The sequence below is a fragment of the Hevea brasiliensis genome, chromosome 16 (genome assembly GCF_030052815.1).
Source record: "Hevea brasiliensis isolate MT/VB/25A 57/8 chromosome 16, ASM3005281v1, whole genome shotgun sequence".
Classification (NCBI taxonomy): Eukaryota; Viridiplantae; Streptophyta; class Magnoliopsida; order Malpighiales; family Euphorbiaceae; genus Hevea; species Hevea brasiliensis.
This window is the reverse complement of record NC_079508.1, coordinates 54,238,226-54,259,497: the sequence shown is the minus strand read 5'-3', so window position 1 is coordinate 54,259,497 and position 21,272 is coordinate 54,238,226. Positions and strand designations below refer to the sequence as shown.

Sequence of the window (21,272 nt, the reverse complement as noted above, 5' to 3'; positions counted from 1 at the left end):
AAAAATGAAATTGATCAGTTCAGTTGACTTTTTTCGGTTTGAACTGTATTCTGCTCACCCCTAATCACTAATGCACGTTACTTTGATTAAACTTCAATTTCTAACTTATAAATCAATGGACATCTATCTAAACATAATAATTCCAATAACACCATATTTGGGCTTGATCCTAATTGGAATACTGACATGGACTACATGTTTGCAACTTTTATCAGTTGTAGATGTAAATTAGCTGCATAGGCTACACCTTCATTCTCCTTTCTCATCCACCTCTCTATCCTCTTTCATCCACCTCCATCCTCTCTGAGTAAATTGTGCCACATAAACTACACTCTTCCTCTCTCTCGCTCTCTCTCTCTCGCAATGAGTGCAATATTGTAACTATTTTGGGTTTCCAATTCACCTCTTGTTTAGCCAAACAAGGGGTGAGCTCTTCACATCCTTCTTAGTAAGACCAAGTGAGAACTCAATGACAGCATTTCTAGTTATGACAAATTTGACCAAGGACGCAGTACCAAAAGGGAAAAATGGCATTGTGTAGTTTTGACTACTCAATAGCAATGGTTATGAGTTGACTTTGACTTGAGTGAGGGCTGAGAGGGTATAGAAAGACTTGTGCTTCTGTTCAACCTGGTGCATCCCATTTTATATTATTTGAATTGAGAGTTATTGTGCCCTACAGACTTGTGAAACTATGATATTCCAATTCAGTGGTGCTGGCTTTTCTTTTTTTTGGCAGTACTACTAATCTCGTGCTAATTATATATCTTCCACAATATCTTGTTTAATGTCTTATTATGTTTTTCTTGTTTTTCTCTCTAGGTTGCAATCCCATATGGACAACCTACAGAATTTATAGTGACCAATTCTAGTAATATTCAGCATCTCTTACGAGTGGATAGCAACTCAATGGATATTAGCTGGTGAGTTTCAAAGGCTTCTTATGTGTTCCTAATTTTCCTTTATGTTATAATATGGTTCACTGGATAAAGATTACTTGATGCTTGTTGCTTGAATCCTAGAACCAAATTAGAACATAAGGCCACTTGCCAAGAAAACTTATAATTTGATATTTTTCTTGAAATGAAAAGACCTACAAACCTGAGAATCCTATTATATAAGGACGTATTGCAAAATCATTAACATTTAGAGGGGAAATGGAATCTAGGTAGTATTGCTGATTACTGAATCATGAAGCATGAATATAATGAACCATTTAGCTTGTTAACATAGAAACAAATTAGCTTAATTATGTGTCCATTTGACATCCATAATTTATTATTATTATTATTATTATTTGTTTTTGCAGAGTATTGATAAATGGCAAGTCCTAATGCAGCAGCTAAAAATGCAATTAATATAATATGATAAAAAAAAAAAAGGAACAGGCTAAAACTTTTTTATAAAAAAGTCATGATCCAATGATAGTTCTATAGCAACGTCTTCATTAGGTAAAGAATGGAAAGTTACCTCTACCTGTGAGCATATTTTATATGAATGGCGGATATATTATTATGATTTGAACATTGCACTTGGCTTTGGCTGTCTTCAACTATTGCTCAAAACAACTTTCCTGCTTTTGAGGCAAGTATCCATTTTTTTCAAAATGCAATTTTTTTTGTAGTAGTAGTTTGGATTGCTTTTCAATTTTGAACTGCATTGAAGTTCAAAAACTTAATTCTGGTTGATAATTGACACTTGTGGTGAACAAGTTATTCTTCTATGGTAATCTAATTTAGTATCCTTGTGAGGTTAAAGTAGCTTTTCGTTAAGTTCATTGAAAGGTTGGTCGTCTCTTAATTTAGTCACTTTCTTTGATGTCCCAGATGATATATCTATATCAAGTAATGGATTTTCTTGTTTTTGCTTCTTAATTAATTATTTATTAGGTTAGTCAAGGGATAATCATATTGTTGGTGTTTGAACTTTTTCGGTTTTGCCATTTTGACTTCCGAACATTTTCTTTTCTTACGCAATCAAGTGTCTAAATGGACAAATTCATTTTATAATTAGGTATATTCGATTTGATCACAAAAGGAATTGGTTTCTCCTTTCTCTTTTCCGATCTCTCTCTCTCTCTCTAGCTTGGCCTGTTGCACTCTCCCTGCGGCTCCTTGTACCACCTTCAAAATTTATCAATATTTTATTATTATTGTTATTATTATTAGTAGTAGTAGTAGTAGTAGAGTATGGGTGCTTCAAGTGAAGATATAGAGAGGATGAGAATGCACAGTCAAACAAGTGGGTCCTATTTGTCAGTGAAAAAATGAATGAGAAATCTTTGATGCCACATCAAATTTCCGAGAATGATTTGTCCAGATTCCGGATTTTGGCTTTAGGGTGGTTATTGTTTTTGCAATATTCCTCAAAGTTTAGGGGTTTTTGTGGTACAAATTGAAGTTCCTAGACGTTGCTGAAATAAGACCCAAAGTTCAAGAACCATTGGTGTAACTAACCTGCTGAAACAATATATTTCCACTGTAGATGGGATAATTTTTTACATCTTATGGAAAACTTTAAAGTCTTTTAAATACTAAAACCTGATATTGAAACTCAATTATAATTTTTCTTCCAGATGATTTGGGAAAAGTGATTTGAAAGCTTTCTTGCTGAATGGCTAAGCAGACATTGGAAAGATTTGTTAATTTATGTCTTTTTTTTTTTAATGTCTTTCTGCTTTAGTTACCCGAAGTAGTTTAGATTTCTCCTGTAGCATATTGTTTTTTTTTTTTTTTTTTAGGTTTAATTTATTATTATGTATTTATCTTTTTTCCCTCCTTTTTCTGCAGTTCAAGAGACACAATTGTGATCATCTTGAGATTATTTGTCATACGGGTATAAATTTCTTTTACTTTTTTGCTGGTTCTTCTCTCAATTATCCCAAATTTTTGGGATAAAGGCTTAGTTGAGTTGAGTCTTCTCTCAATTATGATGACATGGAATTATGTTACCTTTTACATTTATTTGTCCATGTAGATTTTGAATTGTTAGGTTATCCTGCATTTAGGATCACACCCATTATTTGGTTTATTGTTTTTCATGCATGTGGCTTTAAACCTTTGGGGTAGACCAACTTGTGTAGAAGTACTAATACAAGGATCAGGCCCACATAATATATTACTTGTTAGTTTGGGAAATCATCTAACTGCAAGCTACTGGTTACTATGGCAACAAATTAAGGCATTTTAGATTGCATGACTTTCTCTTAAGTTCCATGTTCATATGAATTATCTTTTTAGCTGCCAGAATCTTCTTGAAAAGAAAAAATAGTAATCTACCGTAACAACTTGTTGGAAGTCCACTTAATATTGCAAATTGAGAAAGATGAAAGAGAACACAGCTTTATCTTTGAATGGTCCAATTTCTAACAACCAAAATATTGCTTCTGTTGTAATATGATTGCTAAGTAGCATCTCACACTCTTTAATTCCTAGTGAAATTTGAAAGGGAGTTAGTAATTGTTCTAGTGAGGGAATGGAATATTGAGTCATCATCTTTTAGGTTATATAGATTTTATTTGCACCTTATCTTAGATCAAGTTAACTGGCTTTTATTTGCACCACATCAAAACTTCAGCTGGTTCCCAAAAGGATTGTGGATCTAGTGATCTTATTGGCGTGAAATTGAAATTAATTGTTAAATTGAGCGATGATAGATGAAATGTACCCCAAAGTTTGCATTGATTATCATTATTGTATTGAATTCATGTCCATTGCCATTGAAAAGCATGCATGCATGCAGAAGTTGAAATCTTGTTGGCCATTGCAGGCTGGTGACAGAAAAAAAGGAAAGAAAAAGAGTCTGTTCTTTCACAAATGAGGCACATTTTTTTTCGGCTGGTCCAGCTTGGGAATAGCATGTGTACTGTCTCAAGGGTGTATAGTAGTGCATTTTGAGGATCAACTGTGCTGCCTAAATTTCTGAGTAGGTTGTTTCTTCTCTATTATGTACATCATAAGTTGTACTGTACCTTTATGTTCAATGCTTTTTTCTTTTTTTTTGCTATCCATCATCTCTCTCTCTGTCTCTCTCTCTCTCTCTCTCTGTCTCTTTCTCTCTCTTCCCTAATTCTGTGTAGCTCTTACATCCAAAGAATAGAGCAACCAGGAATATAATTTTATTAAATGTAAACTTGGTGCTGTTAAAAAATTTCACATCCTTTTGTGTAATGTGGATCATATGGTTGGTGCAGTGGGCAGAGTTCTGATAATCCTGTTATGAATTTTCCATTAGGTTAGGGTCTCAAATCATTGATTGAATTATTGGGTAGGGTCAACATGTTCTGAGTGGACCGAGATATCCTATTGTGAGTGAACTGGAACCTGAATCCCGTTGTAGTTGTCTGCATAAATTTGGTAGCTTTGATGATGGATTAGGGCAGCAGCCTTTGTGCCTAGATGTGCAGGCCATTTGTATCACTTGGCTTTGATTTGATCAAGGATTATTACTTTGAAATAGCTGACGTATTGAATAGCATTGAACCTAAATGGTTTATTGTCCGAATGTTGTCCTAGTTAATAATTAAAATTTAAAATTTTTCTTCAATTAGTTTTAGAGTATATTTGAAGTGGTAATAAGGAAGCTTAAAATTCGATGATAATCTTAATACATAAAATGTTAGTCAGTACTTGCTATCTCAATTGGTTTATGTGTTTCCTCGTAAAATATCTTCTTAAGTCAGGTCAATTCACAGGTGTTGTTTAGTTTAAAATCCCATGTTATTTATAAATTGGCAAGGCCAATAATTTATTTTCCATGCCAGTTCTTCCTTCTTTTTGGGCTCTTAACAACATATATTTGATTAATGGGAATGACAATTGGGTACCCAACTTTAGGACTTTTAAATCTTAACTAGCATCATTTATAAATTTGGGCAGTGTGAATGATGCTACGCTTATTTTGAATATTTCATTATATCAATTTATGTATTGTATTTATGTTTATATTGATAAAACACGTATGCACACGAAATACATTAAAAATATTTTTTCTTTTTTTAACTTAAGACGAGGCACATATGTGGTTGTCAAAACCCGCTCCATGCCTTCACATTTCCAATCAGCATTTGAATCTCACCAGCAAATTTATCCGAAATGGGGCTTCAGCCTTCATGCCAGATATGTTTTTTCTTTATTTGCTTTAGCTAAAAAATACAAAGGTGCTGAATTTTTTTATAATAAATTTGAAAGTCACCGCTTTTGATTTTAAAAACTGGATATTAATCAAACGTAATTTATTCAATTTCCAGTTTTTTTTCTTAAACTATCTGTGATTTAATAATATTTTTATAATTTTTATTATTATTATTATTATTATTCATGACATATATGTTATATGTGTATTTTTTCATTTTTAGATTTAAGTTAAAAAAAATAAAAATATATTAATGAAAACAAAAAGTTATTGCAAGTGAGGTGAATTTTATTATGAAAATTTATTATTATAATATAACTGTATAATAGTAAGCTTTTTATAAATATATAAATTTAAATATTTGTTAATTTGTTAATTTATATATTTTCATGGTAAATTTTTATAGTAATAAAATATTAAATTTATTGAGATTAATTAATTTTTAGTATTTTATAATTTTTATAAAATATATATAATTAATGTAAAAAATTAAAATTTTTTTAAACACTATTTAAGAGTTTATAAATAAATTTAATTTTATTTGATTTTATATAATGTTAATTTTTTTAATTGTAATTATTTTTTATTCAATTTTTTAGTTTTGTTTAATAGGATTAATGATGTACATCTGTATTAATAAATACTAATATTATTAATTTTTATTTGATAAGTAATACTTTGCTTAATTTTATATTTTCTTATGATAAAAAATAGTTAAAAAAAAAAGATTGAAAAATATATTAACATTAATAAATTATTAACTAAATTTTTTTTACATATAAAGTAAAAATAGCTAATAAAAAAAACATTTACGTTAATAATGTTTCTATTCTTATGAAAATTGGATTCTTCAAAAAAATTAATTTGTATTTATATAGAAATATGAATCTATTAAATTCCAATAATAATTTTATATTTAAAGGATGATACCTAATTTTTTTTTATTTACCAAATTATAATAAGATTATAGTATTAAAAAAATAAAAAATATTATGCTTTTTTATATGTAAATATATTAATATTTTTCAACTTTTAATAATGTACTATTTTATAATAAAAAATCAGTATTATAAATTTTAATCATTTAATTAATTTCATTAATTTTATAATTAAATTCAAGCTTAATATATGTTAATTATTAATTTTATAATAAAAATATATATATTTTTATCTATTTAAATGCTTTTTCTCATATATATATATATAAATATTTTCTAAAAATAAGTTATATATTAATGTAATAAAAATTTTAATAATATATAAATAATAAAATTAATAAAAGATATTTTAAAAAATTCAAATATTTCTCCTCCTCACACATTTGTATATTATATAAATTTAATAGTACGTCTTGGAAAAAGAAAAGAAAGTTAAACACGGTATAAGATGATGTAAATTTCACCCGCAATTGTGTATCAAATAATTAATAGCTGGAATGAGGTAATATTAAATTCTGCAGCTCAATAGGCCATTACAACCTTGCATTGTGGTTGGCAACAGAACAGATAGCCTTTTATCAGCCATTCCATTGCTACTATTTAGAGGGATGGAAAAAAAAAATGACAACAAAAAAGCAAATTAAATAGATAATGAAACCAACTTCACAGGTCATGCGAGCTTGAAGAATTTGGTGCAGAAAAGAAAATCATGCTAATTTTGACATGCATAAAATAGATGTAAGATCTCATCATCTAGTATGCTGCTAGGGCAGCATTCATATTTGTTCATTAATCATTGTAAGGTCGGTCTATCTAAAACCCACGTGCTTTCTTTGTTGTTATTCCCCGCCTTTGTGGCCTTCTTGTAATGCAAATATTGCAGGAAAAAAATTTGATGAATTGTAGTTCATTTCATATCATGCAGTAACATGAAATGCATAAGCTAAAAAAAACAATGGACAATAAGACTAGAACAGGATATAGCCCACTTTATCTGCAAGCCTTCATATATCAAAAAATTTTCTGATGAGAATTAATCTAAGAATGGTTACAAAATACTAGGCAATCAAATCGACCAAGGCAGCATTCAAGGTGCTATAAGATGATCAATAGAACCACTTCATCTGTGGAACCTTAACTTTCTGCCTGTGCAAGCAGAAGGCAAAAACGCATCTATAAAGATAGCTACAGATGTTCACAGTTCATGGTAATACAAGAAAAATATGAATGTTGAGATGATCTTTACAACTTGTCCAGAAATTAATAGTCCGAAGAGTTCATCGAAGATATTATAAAAGCAAAACAGAACTCTATAATCAATGAACAATAATTTTTCTTACAACCCATTTACATTCCTCTCCAAAAACCATGTTTTCTAATATCTGATACACAAAATAGATCAATTTACAAGTAAAACATCCACATTATTACTAACATATCAAAATATTCCAGTTCAACCATCAATGCATTTAAAACCCCTGCAAATCAACACCCAAATCCCAAACAAAACAGCACAAATAACCAAATCCAATGCCAAAATCACCAAAACGTGCTTCTTCCAAATCTGCTTGGCCTTGTGCTTGTTATCACCCAAATGATACCCACCACTCTTGTGGGTCATCGAAACTGAAAACTCCCTGTTCACGATAACATTTCCATTATCACACATATGATTCACCGTACTATCCATCGCCTTAAACCCATTTGCCTCCACTCCTCCATCACTAGCAACACCAACCCCAGCACAACCTAATGGTCTCTTCTTCTTCTTCATCATCATTTTAGTCGGCTTCCAAAGCAAGGGTCTCATTACCGTCTTCCCCATTTTCGAATCCAAACTTGGATTCCTAATATCCTTTGGTACCTCCAATGAGGAATCCACCAGGTCTACATCCAACAAAAGTATATCGCGAAAAATAGGATAGAATTGATCCTGAAAACCAAGGAAAGCGAGATTATCAAAATCTTTGATGGGATGGGACGAAATTAACTCCTCGAAAGCGATCTTTACACGGTCTAAGAACCAGAGAGACTCAGATTTCTGGAGCTCTTCATCGAAAATGACGAAATAGGCAAAAGGGTCATGGATTGAGAAGGTGTAGGTCTTATTGCGAATGGTATGAGAGAAGGTAGAGTGGTGAGGAGGGGTTTTCTCTATGCATTGTTTGGCTATGGCTTCGATTCCCGGCTCCTTGGAGGACAAATACTCCGTAAGGATCGTGGTTCCTCTTGCAATGCAAGCATAGAAGATGAGATCTGGATTCGAAATCATCTGATGGGTTCTTTTGCTTTCTCTTCCTTTTCTTCTCCTTTTCCTTTATGTAGAAATCAAGGAAAAGCTAAAATTCGGAGAGAAAATGAGAGTTGAATTGGAAAAGGAGCAATTTTGCATTGCAAATATGAGAAATTTTCTCTCTTTTCTTATTTATTAATTGATTTTTCTCTCAAATATTTGAAGTGATATTCAATTTTTATTGGTTTCTCTCTCTCGAAGTTCTGCAATTTTCTCTCTCTCTTTAGGGTTTGGAAATGGAAGAGAGGAACGGAGCCAGCATTCCTTGGGAGAGAGAAGAAAACTGAATAACGGCTGCCTCTGTAAAGTTAACCCTTATTTAACTTTTAATTACGAATGTGCCTTTCCCTCTCAACCCTAGGATTACCGCGCGTCAAATTGGATTCCTTGCGTCGGGGTCCACATCGACATCGTTTTGACCCCACCTACTTCATCATTTTGCTTCAATTTTATATTTATGTAAATTTCTTACCATAATTTCTCCTTTTTATTTGAAAATTAACAACCAAAGTTTATATTATATTAAATTTAATATTCATATATAAACTTTATTGCTATGAAAAAAATGAATGTCTATATCAAGACTTAAATTAGAAAAATTGTGAAAAACATATGCTAGTATATTTTACCGTTAAGATTTAGATCCTAATCAATTTTATTGAGAACTCCACAATTTATTATTAATTTTTAAAATACTTTTATGCATATATTTAACCAGATATAACAATGATCATTTAAAAAATGAAAAAACTAAAAGCAAAGAGTCTCAAATAAAAAGTATGAATTAATTGTTACAATAGAGTAATGACCTTTTAAGTTGAATGGTTGATTAATTAATAGGAATGCCAATATATGAGCATAATAATCAAAATGAACATAGCGCATATGAATTCTTGACCCCAAACAAATTTAGTTACCAAGCCTCTGAGACTGGTAAATCATAACATCACAAATTGCAAACATCAATCAATAATAACTTATGTATAAATATACAAGAAAAAGCTCCATATACCTCTCAGCAACTAAAATCATGTCTCCAATCATGACCATCAATGGGAGCCAACCTCCAATCCTCGCCAATACTGTTGGAATCTGGGCTATATCCTGCAATCCGTCTAGCCTGGTGTCGCATCCCGTTATTCTTCGGGCTTGGGCTCCTTGGAGCCAGGTAAACACCTGTTCCTCCTCCTGAACTTGAGGAATCAAAACCTGAACCAACAATTGAACCTTTCCTTGTGGATGAGTTCCATTGGGGCACATTAGGCCCACGCTGCCTGCCTGTGCCCTGACTACGTAGCTTGGCCTTAGCAGATTGGGTTGGGGCCATGTAGCTAGGGACATGGGTGTTTAAGCTTGATTGTCTTTGATGCTTAGCTGGGTATGGAGAGGTGTCCAGTAGGCCATTATTGATGTCGCCCATGCCTGGTGGAGTTACCAGATCCATCTCTACTGTTTTCTCTGACATGTCATCTGTGGTAGTTGAAGTGGTGGTCAGCGCCATATAAGATGCTTCATTTGGCCCCAAATGACGTGCATGGTATGGTTGTGATGACATCCACCGCTCGAGCCAATTCCAACCCCATTGCACCTTCTCCCTTTCATTTGCATATAATCCTTTCTCTATGCCAATTGGGTCAGATTGCATAAGTTGATGCTGCTGCTGTTGCTGTTAGAATAGGCCATTTTAGGTTTTTGTAAAGGATATTTGGAGAAAAACACATACTATCACATCTATGTTTTGGTAACAAAATAAATGTATATGCATAGCTTACCAACCTGATATGCATAAGCATAAGCTAGGGCTCTTTCCTTCTTCATAATAGCATCATGTTTCCTTGAAGCATTTTCCTTGATTCTTTCAGAACTTTGACGCCTGTTATGCCAACCTTCTATTCCATAACTCTTTAAGGGGCTATTGGGATAATTTACTCCATCCACCGATCTCCTTCGTCCTTCGAACTCTTCTTCTTCCTCGACTTTCTTTTCAAGCTTCTCATGAGCAAGTTGAAGTCTGCGGGCTCTCACTCTTGCCTGCACACGTACTAGTGCCTGCATACACCTCATTGTCATCTGTGCTTGCTTGCGTACATTATGGCCCCTCACCAGTGCTTGTAGCCTCACTAGGCCCTTCAATGCACGCAAGGCACGCCTGGCCTGCCCAATATACAAGACAATTTCCAATGACATGAAAATTTTTACGGGGAAAAATTACTATTTTTTACTTTTTCGAGTCAATTTAACAAGAAAAATATAGAATTACAGCTTAGTCCAATGTCTCGTTTATATAGTTACCTAGAGCCTATAATGGCCTCCATGGCGTGGCAAAATTAAGTATAGCGTGGACATTGAAAGAGAAAGGCAAATAAGACAAGTAAGAGAGAAAGAGAGAGAGAGATATACAAGGTAGCCCCTGTAGTATGACTGTATAAGAGTAGCAGCTCTTTCTTCCTTGGAATGACGTCCATAACCAGCCAATCGAACAACTTTAGCTGCTGCTTGTGCAGCTGCAACAGCAGCTTCTGCAGCCGCAGCAGTTGCCATTGCAACTGCAATTGCATGATTTCTATCTTCAGTCACTGGACTGGATGCAGTGCTCTCTTCAATAGTGACATCTGGGGAACTCTCCGCTGGAAAATGTTCAAGTGACACGACCTCCGGAGCCACATGTTGCCACTTCTCTACATTGTCTTTCTAAAAATACATACATCATTTCCATCATCAATTTCATAATTATTATTATAAGAGGAATGCTTTATGGAATATAATCCATTCGTCCAATAAACATAAGTGCATTCAAGTAAAATCCTACTACTAACTAGCAGGATAATTTTCAAGAATAGTTCCTAAATTTTGAGTTGTAATAAAAATGTTCTTAAACTTAAGAATTTAATATAAAATTTTCTGAATTTTAAAATTTTATATACTAAAAATTTTTAACTCTCAATAGTTGGTTTATAAGTTATATGTTAATGTGGATAATTTAGTATGATAATTACATAGATAATTACTATTATTTTTTAAAGTTAAGGTCTCTCTAATTAACTGTTATACAGCTAGCACTTCACTATCCCATACAATTGAGATTCTTTCATGATTGATCTGTGAATACAATCATAACTGGTTTGGCTACTGTCACATAGAGAAGAGAGAATTATATATATTACTGTCACTCTAAATTATATAAACCAACTATTAAGAATTAAAAAAAATTTATTATATAAAATTTTAAAATTTAAATATTTTATATTATATTTTTAAATTAAAAAATAATTATATTATAACCGCTAAAGTTTAAGAAAAACTATTAAAATTTATCCCTAATTAGCATTGATTGGGAGGTTCTGCCTCAAGTTGTGGAGAGGGAAAAAAAAATTTGGGCATGATAGGGATCTAACAAAGAAAGCATATGTGTTGATGAAGATAGATAATGTGATATTATTGGTGGCATGAAAATAATATGTCATGGGAAAAAGTGTACATGGTTTGAGCGTCACGTTCATTGGGGACCAAATGTGGCCCTGGTTATTCCATGGTCCTAAATACAGTAAGTGGGTAGCTCATCTTTAATGGGGCCCTGTAAGCCCAACAGTCCAACACATATCCTTATAATAATTAATCACCACCAGCGCTAACAACCTGAAACTCAAGAAAGGGAGAGAGAAATTCACGTGTGGACGCTGTACTGATATATATATATATATCTTAGAGATTGCATTGGAGTAAAGCTAGCCAGCCAGACTAGACACCTTAAATCATTTAATGTTTGATCATATAAAAACTGTGATTTTCACCAAAAACTAATTCTGATTAGTCTTTCATCATCGATTGTCTAGAATTATATGAGATTCCATTGAATGCGTAAGATGGAAAATTAAAAATTGACATGCAAATGCGGATCAATATTTGGATGGATAAACAACAAAATTAAGATGCATCGCGAAACTTGTATGTAACAATGTCATTCCTGTCAAGTTCATATATACTTTATCAGGTGCACCTCGAAAAAAAAAAATAATAATAATAATAAAGTCAACCAATTAAGTGGTGGTTATAGAATACTACTCTTGGATCTTGCTTATTAGTAAAGCATTAGCACTGTAATTACTTTGTTAACAGATAACAAATAAATAAAATGGAAATTTCACCCGATTTACCTTTCTCTCTGGTAATTCCTTATAATTAGAAGATGATTTGAACACTTTCTTCACTGATGAGAACCAACCACCTGATCCTTTCTTCCCCATCTCCGGCCAAAGAGATCAGCTTTATCATATGATTCACGAAAATTTTGTTTCAGGCAATGCTTATGCATAATTATATATTATATAACACAGACCAATAAAACCAGAAATGCTCTTAAACGCAGAGAAGAATTTTTAGCAAAACAGACCTGAGAGTGATTATGTGAAAAATTTTGGATGAAAACAGTGGAAGCTTCACATCCTCTTTCTTTCATTTTACGTTCATCGGTTCTGTTCGCAGAGAGACTTGATTGATCGAGCAAGTAACAGAAAGAAAGGCTCTGATACTATATGAGGATGAAGGAAAGATTTTAGAGTTTTTGGTTAGAGAACGAGAAGAAAGGAGAGAGGACAGGGCCGGGAAAACTAACTGCCAACCTGATTGTTCGCCGATAATATTTATCGAAGTCACGACAGTGTTACATTTATGGTCATTTGGCCCATTGAGATATTGACACGTCGCCTACTGACAGTTTAGGTTGCACGGGTTTTGCATACATAGAAAGTAATGCCTTTTTTAGGAAATTTTTTTATTTACATTTAAGTACCTGAAAATTTCGTTTTTTGTGTATATATTACATGTATTTTGGTTATTAGAATTTAGAAGCTCCTTGTTATTTTCTCTCTAAAAATATTTTAAATGCTGCTATTTTAAAATTAAAATTTTATATTATATTGAGTGAAAATATAAAATTTTGAAATAAAATAATAATTAATAGATTAAAATGTAACTAAAATTAAAAAATCAAAATGTGTAATCAAATTTAAAAGCCAAAATCAGATTCAAAATACTACTACCAATGGCTAAAGTGCAGGCTTCCTAGTAAATATTAAGGATTGAAAATTTTAATTTTAAAATAATAAGAACTAAGCATATTTTAAGATAAGTTTCAAAGATATTTTTGTTTTTGTTTTAGGTTTAAGTATTAAAAAAGTAAGGGTATAGATTGAATTTTCAATTGCTTAATTTAAGTTTATAAGTAATTACGTGTGTGATTAAAGTATTTATGAGTAATTGATAAACACTTAATATATTTAGAAAAAAATAGTTTGTAAGTATATTTATTATTAAAATGACTAAAATTAATATTAAATTAGATTTATGATAAAATTTTTAAAATTAAATAAGAATAATATAATAAAATACTTTATCAAATTAACTTATAAACATAGAATTTATAAGTATCAAAATAAAAAATTGAGTTTTTTAACTTTTTTTTTAACTTTATAAGTTAAATTTACAAATTAAAAATTATTGTAAATAAATATATCAACATATTTTTAGAGTTTATAAACTGATCTGACTATCTTATAAGCAAAAACAAAAATCCTCTCTGATTTAGCTATCTTATAAGCAAAAACAAAAATCCTCTTACTCAATTGATTTCCTAGCATTAATTAATAACTTTCACTGATAGTTTTTGGGAGGACAAATTAGACACTATTTGTGAATAAGTTTTATTAAATTTGTAAATTTCAAATGATAAGATATTTAAGTTTAATCTTATGTTAAATTTTATAAATTTTCATCTATAAACATGAATTCAAATTTTTATCCATTTTAATAAATGAACATCTATTCAAACGGAGTCTTATATTATACGTGCATATTTCATATACAATTTTACAAATGAATATATTCCATATGAAAAAGAAAACATTTTACTAAATATAGATGCCCTAAGGAGTTGGTTTCATGAGGTGAGATATAACATATTTACGAAAAATTATTAGGTGCATTCGGTGTATATGCATCATCTTTTATAATTATGTAACTCATTCTCCATATTATATGAGGACTCAGTTTTCTGTGAGAGAGGAGTACTATTTTTTAGTACTCCCGATATATCTAATAATTAGTCCATATTTATGTATAATTATTCTAGAAGTATTTTGAGCTTTGGCCCTGAAATAGGTGGTCGAATGCTTTCAAATGTGTGTGGGTGTAAAAGGCACAATATTTCCTACTAAGTGTGTGGTTAGCCTATATCTTTACACCTATTTTATAGTAAAAGAAAATATATAATATATAGGGATAATATATTTTGAAGTTTACTGTATATTTTAAATATCCAAATAAAATAAATCCTAGTAATTTTAAAATATCTCATAAAGAAGTTCAACACTCAAATTAAATTTTTTGGTATGGAGGAAGGAGGGTAGTCAAAATTGTTTATTTATTTTTATGAAGGCAAATTGCTATTTTTTTTTTTAATTGCTATTAGTTGATTATCCCTTAGAACCGACCCCTCAGTTTAATATCCGGATATCATTGTATCAATCTTGTGTAAAATACAAGTGTAACAGCAGGAGCACACGCAGGCTAGGGCCCCTGCTATAAAGGATTGCAACAGTAACATAAATTAGGTGAAAGGTGCTTCCCACCAAACTCCAAGCTAGCTAGCTAGCTGCAACTGCAAAATGCAAGTTTTAATTTCCTTCAAACCTGTTTTCTTTTACTGCAAGCATAAACACTCCCATCTAACTCATCTAATCTCTTTTATTTTCACTTTCACTGGACCCCCCAACCATGTATATTTCCTGCGGATGGATCTGTCAACCTGGGGAACTGTAAGGGGATTCATTTCACAACCCTGCAAGCATCAATGTATATACCTTTTTTTGGTGGTGGATCCCTTTTGCCCTTAGACGGTAGGATCAAGTTGTACTATTATTAATTATTATTATTATTATTATTATTATTATTATTATTATTATTATTATTATTATTTTAGACTTATAGCATAGCAAAGCTTTAAGCTACAAAATGGAATACTCCATCCCTTTTCCTATTTAGTCCCACTAATTTTTTCTGCAATGTATATTACACATTATTATATCTATTATATAGACTAGTGATTTAATTTTTTTTATATATAATTTTTTTTAATTTTTTATATATAATAAAATTAATATTTATAATAATATCTTTTTAATTAATTCTATAAGTAAAGATATTTATCAATTTAACAATTATTATTTCCTATTAGATCATATTCTTATGAAAGTTATGTGTTATATTATTAACATATAATCTTAACTTGAATATTAGCTTAAATTTAATATAATAAAAGATATAATAATAAGTTTTTAAAATATAAATGGGTGAAAATGATTCAAAATTAAAATAAATTAATAATAAATACAAATTAGCTCTTTGAATTAAATTCATTCAAATTCTTTTTTTTTATTTTAAAAAAATAAAATAAGTTTGATTTCATATGTTTTATATTTTTTATAATTTAAAATCATGTTTGTATTCTGAGGTTGCATAGTTAGATTAATTTAAAAGGAAATAATTTATAACATTAAAAAATAGTAATAATTTTAAAATACATTTTAGGGTTTAGTGCATCATTATTATAAAATTTTCATTTTCATTATTTGATGTTTTTAAATTTTATCTTGTCATGTTATTTAATACAAATAATTTTAAAACATATTTAATATCTTAATTATTTAATATATTTAATAAGTATATTTATTTTTCAAAATTATAGATTATATTTTATATATTATAAATTTATTATAGATTAAAATATCAATATAAATTTAATCATACATTTTTAATTATTTTATAATAATTATATAATTAATACTCTCATGTAATTAAATTATTTTTCTTTTTCTTTTTCCTTTTTGTATCTTTTTCTCTTTTTTATTGTTTTTAAAATTTAAAAAATAATAATCTAAAATTAATATTGAGAGGATTATAAATTTTCACATAGATAATATAAGCTCATGGTCAAAATCAGTAACCTAACTAAGATTGACTAATAAATTGAAAAATAAAAAAAAAATGTTCATGCACATAAGAATATTAGCAAATTGTAATTAATCTACATTTGACTAAGCAAACCCAAAAAATTAAAATCTCATACAATTATATCAAACATGTATTTTTTTATATAAAAATAATATTAATCATCCCAATCATTATTGCATGCATCAATATTAAACATTAAAAAAATAGAAAAATCAATATGTCTTGGCTTATATAAATATCATTGAATTTACAAGATTATTTATTTTATTTAGGGATAGCAAAGAGTTGGATATGTACAGGTACCTGATTTGATCGAAGCCTAATATGATAAGTTTGAACAGTACATAATCAGATTTGGGACAAGTTTAATTTGAAAAATAATACCCTCTATCGGATTTGGATTTTACATGTTAAGTATTCGGTATCTAAACCTATTAATATTAATAATTAATTAATTATAAAATTTATATTTTTATAATAAAATTTTTAAATTTTTATATATTACATTTTAAATAAATACAATTTAAATATTTTATAGAATTATTAAACTTTTAAAATATAAATTATCAATAAAAAATTATAAATAGTTTTTAATAATTAATTTTTTAATAATAATTTTATAATTGTATTAATTAAATAGTTTTTAATTGTAATTTTATAATTTAATATTATAAATTTTTAAATATTTATAACAATTAAAAAAATAAATTAAAGAAAGTGAAATTCGTTATTCACAGTTGTTTATTAATTTTAATATAATAAATTAAATAATTTTTTTATAAATTAATAATACTTATAAAATTAAGAATATAAATTTATAATAAAAAATTTTGTGAATGTATAATTATTATTAAAATAATATTAAAACTTTTAATTTATATTAATTACAATAGTATTAGGAATTAAAATTATTTACAAATTTAACTATTGTCAATAAAAATTATTAGTGAAGAATTTATAGAGAATAACTTCTCATTATTGAAATATTAGCAATAAAGAGATTGTCGCTAAAAATTATTAATAATGAATTTACGAATTGGCAACTCATACATTGTTGTTAAAAATAATTAATGATAAATTGATTTGAATTAGTGATGGGATTTCATCGTTAATGTTTATTATTAGCGATAAATATATTTTTATTGATATTTTTATAAATAATATAAATCATTAAGGGCTTTTTTTCAAAGTCAATATCCTCCCTCTCACATTTACGTATGATATAAATATATCAATACATATATATTGTTAGAAGAAAGAATACAAGTAATGAAGAAAAGGATTGTGTATTTGTCTGTGTCCCATTTACAGAGATATTACATCTATTTATACATGAGAATATGAACTAATTTGGACAAGAATAATAATTGCTATAATTATGCTACACAAATCTCCTATAATCATGCTGATTGCTATAATTATGTTACACAAATCTCCTATAATCATGCCGATTCTCAGAATTATGCTAACACCCCCTCAAACTCAAGGTGGTAGCACAAAGCAACTTGAGTTTGCTTAAGAGATCCCGAAGCGGCGGGAGGATGCGTTTTGGTGAATATATCGGTTTGGTGACAGAGGAGATAGGAATCAAACATATGGTGCCATGAGCAACATGATGACGCATAAAATGACAATCAATTTCGATGTGTTTGGTACGCTCATGAAATACATCATTATGAGAAATCAGATGGCACTTCTATTATCGCAATGGAGTATTGTGGCGTAAGAATGAGTGACACCCAACCGATTAATAACCACCGTAACCAAAGTAATTCGGATGTAGCATCAAGAAGAGCACGATATTCGATTCTGCGGCTAGAACGCAACAACAGCTTTGCTTTTTGCTACGCCAAGAGATAAGAGAATTACCCAAGAAGAAACAATAACGATTGTAGAGCGACGATCCGCCGATCACCACCAATCAAGATCGAGTAGCCAGATAATACTAGGGAGGAGGTAGCGGAAAAGTGCAAACCATGAAAAAGAGTGCCTTTGATATAACGAAGGATTCGAAGTACTGCAGAGAAATGAGTTGAGCGAGGAGCAGACATAAACTGGCTGACCAGATGAACAGCATATGAAATATCAGGTCGAGTAACTGTGAGATAAACAAGACTCGACAAGTCGATATAAAGTAGGATCATCAAGAGGAGTGCCATCAAGAGGTGTAAGTTTGCAATTGAGCTCCAATGGGGTTGATCTTGTTTGCTATCGATGATGCTCTCGAGAAAGTAAGTCGGATGCATACTTGGCTTGAGATAGATAATAGCCATCAGAATTTTGAGAAACTTCAAGGCCCAAAAAATAGCTGAGAGAACCCAGGTCTTTCATTTCAAAATGTTGATTGAGATAATGTTGTAACTCTAAAATACCAGATGAATCATCTCCTGTTATTATCATATCATCAACATAAAGCAGCAGAAGAACAATACCACTGTCGATTCGGCGAGTGAATAATGCGTAATCATGTGGACTAGAGAAAACCAAGTTGAGCAAGAGTGGAACTAAATTTGGCAAACCAGGCCACAGGAGCTTGTTTTAATCCATATAAGGCTCTTGCCAAGTTTGCAAACCTTATGAGGAGAATGATAAACAGGAGTAGTATGCAAATAAACCTCATCATTTAAATCACAATGAAGAAAAGCATTTTTAACATCAATCTGGAAAATTTTCCATTTACGAACTGAAGCAATAGCTAAGAGACTGCGAATAGATGTTAATCGGGCCCTTTGGAGCAAAAGTTTCCTCATAGTCGATACCATACTCTTGAGTGTACCCTTTGGCTACTAAGCGAGCTTTGTAGCGTTCAATAGTTCCATCGAGCGGGTCTTGATTTTGTAAATCAATTTGCTAACAATATGTGTCTTTTTTGGTGGAATTTCAACTAAGTCACAATTATGAGTTTTCTCTAAAGCCTTAAGGTCATCAGTCATAGCTTTCTGCCAAAGAGGGTCGATGCCTCACGATAAGAATGAGGCTCATGAAGGGTTGCAATAGTAGAGTAACAATGAAAATCGAGAAAGATAATGAGGAGTTTCTCTTACACGGGTAGAACGACGAAGAGTAGTGCTAGGAGGAGATGCAGCGCAGTCTTTGGATCAACAAGCGGTCGATTCAACGAGGCGGTGTAGTTGGGCTAATATTGAGCACATCACAATCACTGGATCGGGACTTGGAAAGCGACTCTTTGGAGGAGTCGGTGAAAAATAGAGAGTCGATGATTGTGAGTGATGAAATTTGGAAAGAGAAGAGAACATAGTATTTTCCCAAAAGGTAACATGACGAGAGATCGTAACTTATTAGAAACAGGATCCCAACAACGATACCCTTTGTGTTCAATGCCATAACCAAGAAAACAACATGACGAGCACGGGGTTCTAATTTGGTATGTTCATGAGGTTGTAAAAGAACAAAAGAAACACATCCAAAAGGTTTAAGGATGGAATAGTCGGAGGTTGTCCAAACAACTTTTCAAAAGGAGATAAATTATGAAGAACCAAGGTAGGAAGGCGATTAATAACATAAACGGCATGAAAAGTCGCTTCTCCCCAAAATTTTTCGGACATGAGGCGAGAAAGAAGAGAATGCGTCTGAGAATCAAGAATATGGCGATGCTTGCGTTCGCTCGCCCATTCTGTTGAGAGGTGTGAGGACAAGAACGTTGAACAACGGTGCCTTGTTGACTAAGAATCGAAGCAAAGAAGAATCCGATATTCCATGGCATTGTATGCATTGGAGAATTTTAATGTCACAAGAGAATCGAGTTTTAATCATTTTTGCAAATGTGATGTAAATTTGTGATAACTCGGATCGATGTTTCAAAAATATATCCAAGTAAACCGAGAATAATCATCAATAAATATTACAAAATAACGAAAACCATTTATTGAAGAAATAGGAGAAGGACCCCAAATGTCGAATGAATTAAACCAAAAGGAGTGTGCAGTAGTATTATTATGGGAAAAGATAATGCAGTTGTTTTGCAAGTGACAATTTAAACAATTAAATGACTCAAACTTAGTAGATCCTAATAATCCACGAGAAATTAAAGGTTGAATTTTCTTGGTAGAAGCATGACCAAGGCAGAAGATGCCATTGGTGAATGGAGGAATTAGGGATTGTAGCTGCAGACACAAATCTACGAGGAAGATGTAAAGATGTAAGCTCAAATAATCGACCCACTCTGCGACCCTCCCCAAGAATCTGTCCGTTTGTGGATCTGTGCACTGACACCATGGTGAGAAAAATAACATTTAGTCCTTTTTCACACAACCGACCAATGAAATAAGATTGAGTGCCAAATTAGGGATATAATAGGTGTCGGGAGATGAAGATTTGAGGTAGACACATGACGGCATGTGTGATGTTCATTTTAGTACCATTTGCGGTATGGATTGGTGGTAAGGAAGATACAGGTTTCTGAGAAGACAAGAATTTAAGATTAGTGGTCATATGATTACAACATGCGAGTCAAAAGCCAATAAGAATTACCCGGAGTGGCAGACATGGCAGCAGGAGAATTAGAAGAGATAACCTGTTTGAATAGTGCCTCAAGATCACTCATGGTGATGGCAGTAGAGCCCTCGATGCAGACAATGTGAGAGGAAGATCCAGCTTTGAGACATTCTGGACTTTAGAATGCCCTCCTTTTGATCTTGGAGGTCGTGTGGGACAATGGTCAAGAATATGACCTTACCCATGACAATATCTGCATTTTATGGTAGGACAAAATGCAAAAGCATGACCATTTTGATTACAATTATTACAGAGTTGATTGCCGTTTACGATGTGAGGATCGAGTAGTTGCAAGCGACTTCAAATTGAGGAGTTTTATCCAAACCGAGGCGAGTCTCTTCAAAAATAATCTCTTGAATAGCGGTTTCCAATGATGGGAGTGGATT

The 21,272-nt window shown here is 31.2% G+C and overlaps 3 protein-coding genes across 3 annotated transcripts in view; 1 reads left to right on the top strand and 2 right to left on the bottom strand.

Annotated features, from left to right (window-relative positions):
* The window catches only part of LOC110655378 (uncharacterized), a 28,657-nt gene extending 24,488 nt beyond the window's left edge, over window positions 1-4,169 (top strand). The window contains exons 19-21 of the mRNA XM_021811679.2: window positions 823-923; window positions 2,790-2,835; window positions 3,769-4,169. Of these exons, the coding sequence (XP_021667371.2) occupies window positions 823-923; window positions 2,790-2,835; window positions 3,769-3,819 (198 nt within the window). The 3' untranslated portion in view covers window positions 3,820-4,169. The remainder of the gene's footprint in view (window positions 1-822; window positions 924-2,789; window positions 2,836-3,768) is intronic.
* A 3,189-nt stretch (window positions 4,170-7,358) lies between these two features.
* LOC110655314 (phytolongin Phyl2.2) lies at window positions 7,359-8,702 on the bottom strand. Its single transcript, XM_021811574.2, has one exon. The coding sequence runs from the start codon at window positions 8,341-8,343 to the stop codon at window positions 7,525-7,527; it is 819 nt and encodes a 272-aa protein (XP_021667266.1). The 5' UTR covers window positions 8,344-8,702; the 3' UTR covers window positions 7,359-7,524.
* A 467-nt stretch (window positions 8,703-9,169) lies between these two features.
* On the bottom strand, window positions 9,170-12,996 carry LOC110655315 (protein IQ-DOMAIN 21). Its single transcript, XM_021811575.2, has 5 exons — window positions 12,755-12,996; window positions 12,519-12,627; window positions 10,765-11,055; window positions 10,141-10,518; window positions 9,170-10,030 (listed from the first exon to the last, which is right to left on the bottom strand). Exons 2-5 carry the CDS (start codon window positions 12,606-12,608, stop codon window positions 9,380-9,382), a joined length of 1,410 nt encoding a protein of 469 aa, XP_021667267.2. The 5' UTR covers window positions 12,609-12,627; window positions 12,755-12,996; the 3' UTR covers window positions 9,170-9,379.
* Window positions 12,997-21,272: the final 8,276 nt, after the last annotated feature.

Excerpts from the sequence above, each read along its gene's own strand:
- LOC110655314 (XM_021811574.2), bottom strand. The coding sequence starts at position 8,343 with ATGATTTCGAATCCAGATCTCATCTTCTATGCTTGCATTGCAAGAGGA.
- LOC110655315 (XM_021811575.2), bottom strand. The coding sequence starts at position 12,608 with ATGGGGAAGAAAGGATCAGGTGGTTGGTTCTCATCAGTGAAGAAAGTG. Across the intron at positions 10,519-10,764 it reads CATACTACAGGGGCTACCTT|GCCAGGCGTGCCTTGCGTGC; the intron begins GTATATCTCTCT and ends TATATTGGGCAG. Across the intron at positions 10,031-10,140 it reads CTTATGCTTATGCATATCAG|CAACAGCAGCAGCATCAACT; the intron begins GTTGGTAAGCTA and ends CTATTCTAACAG.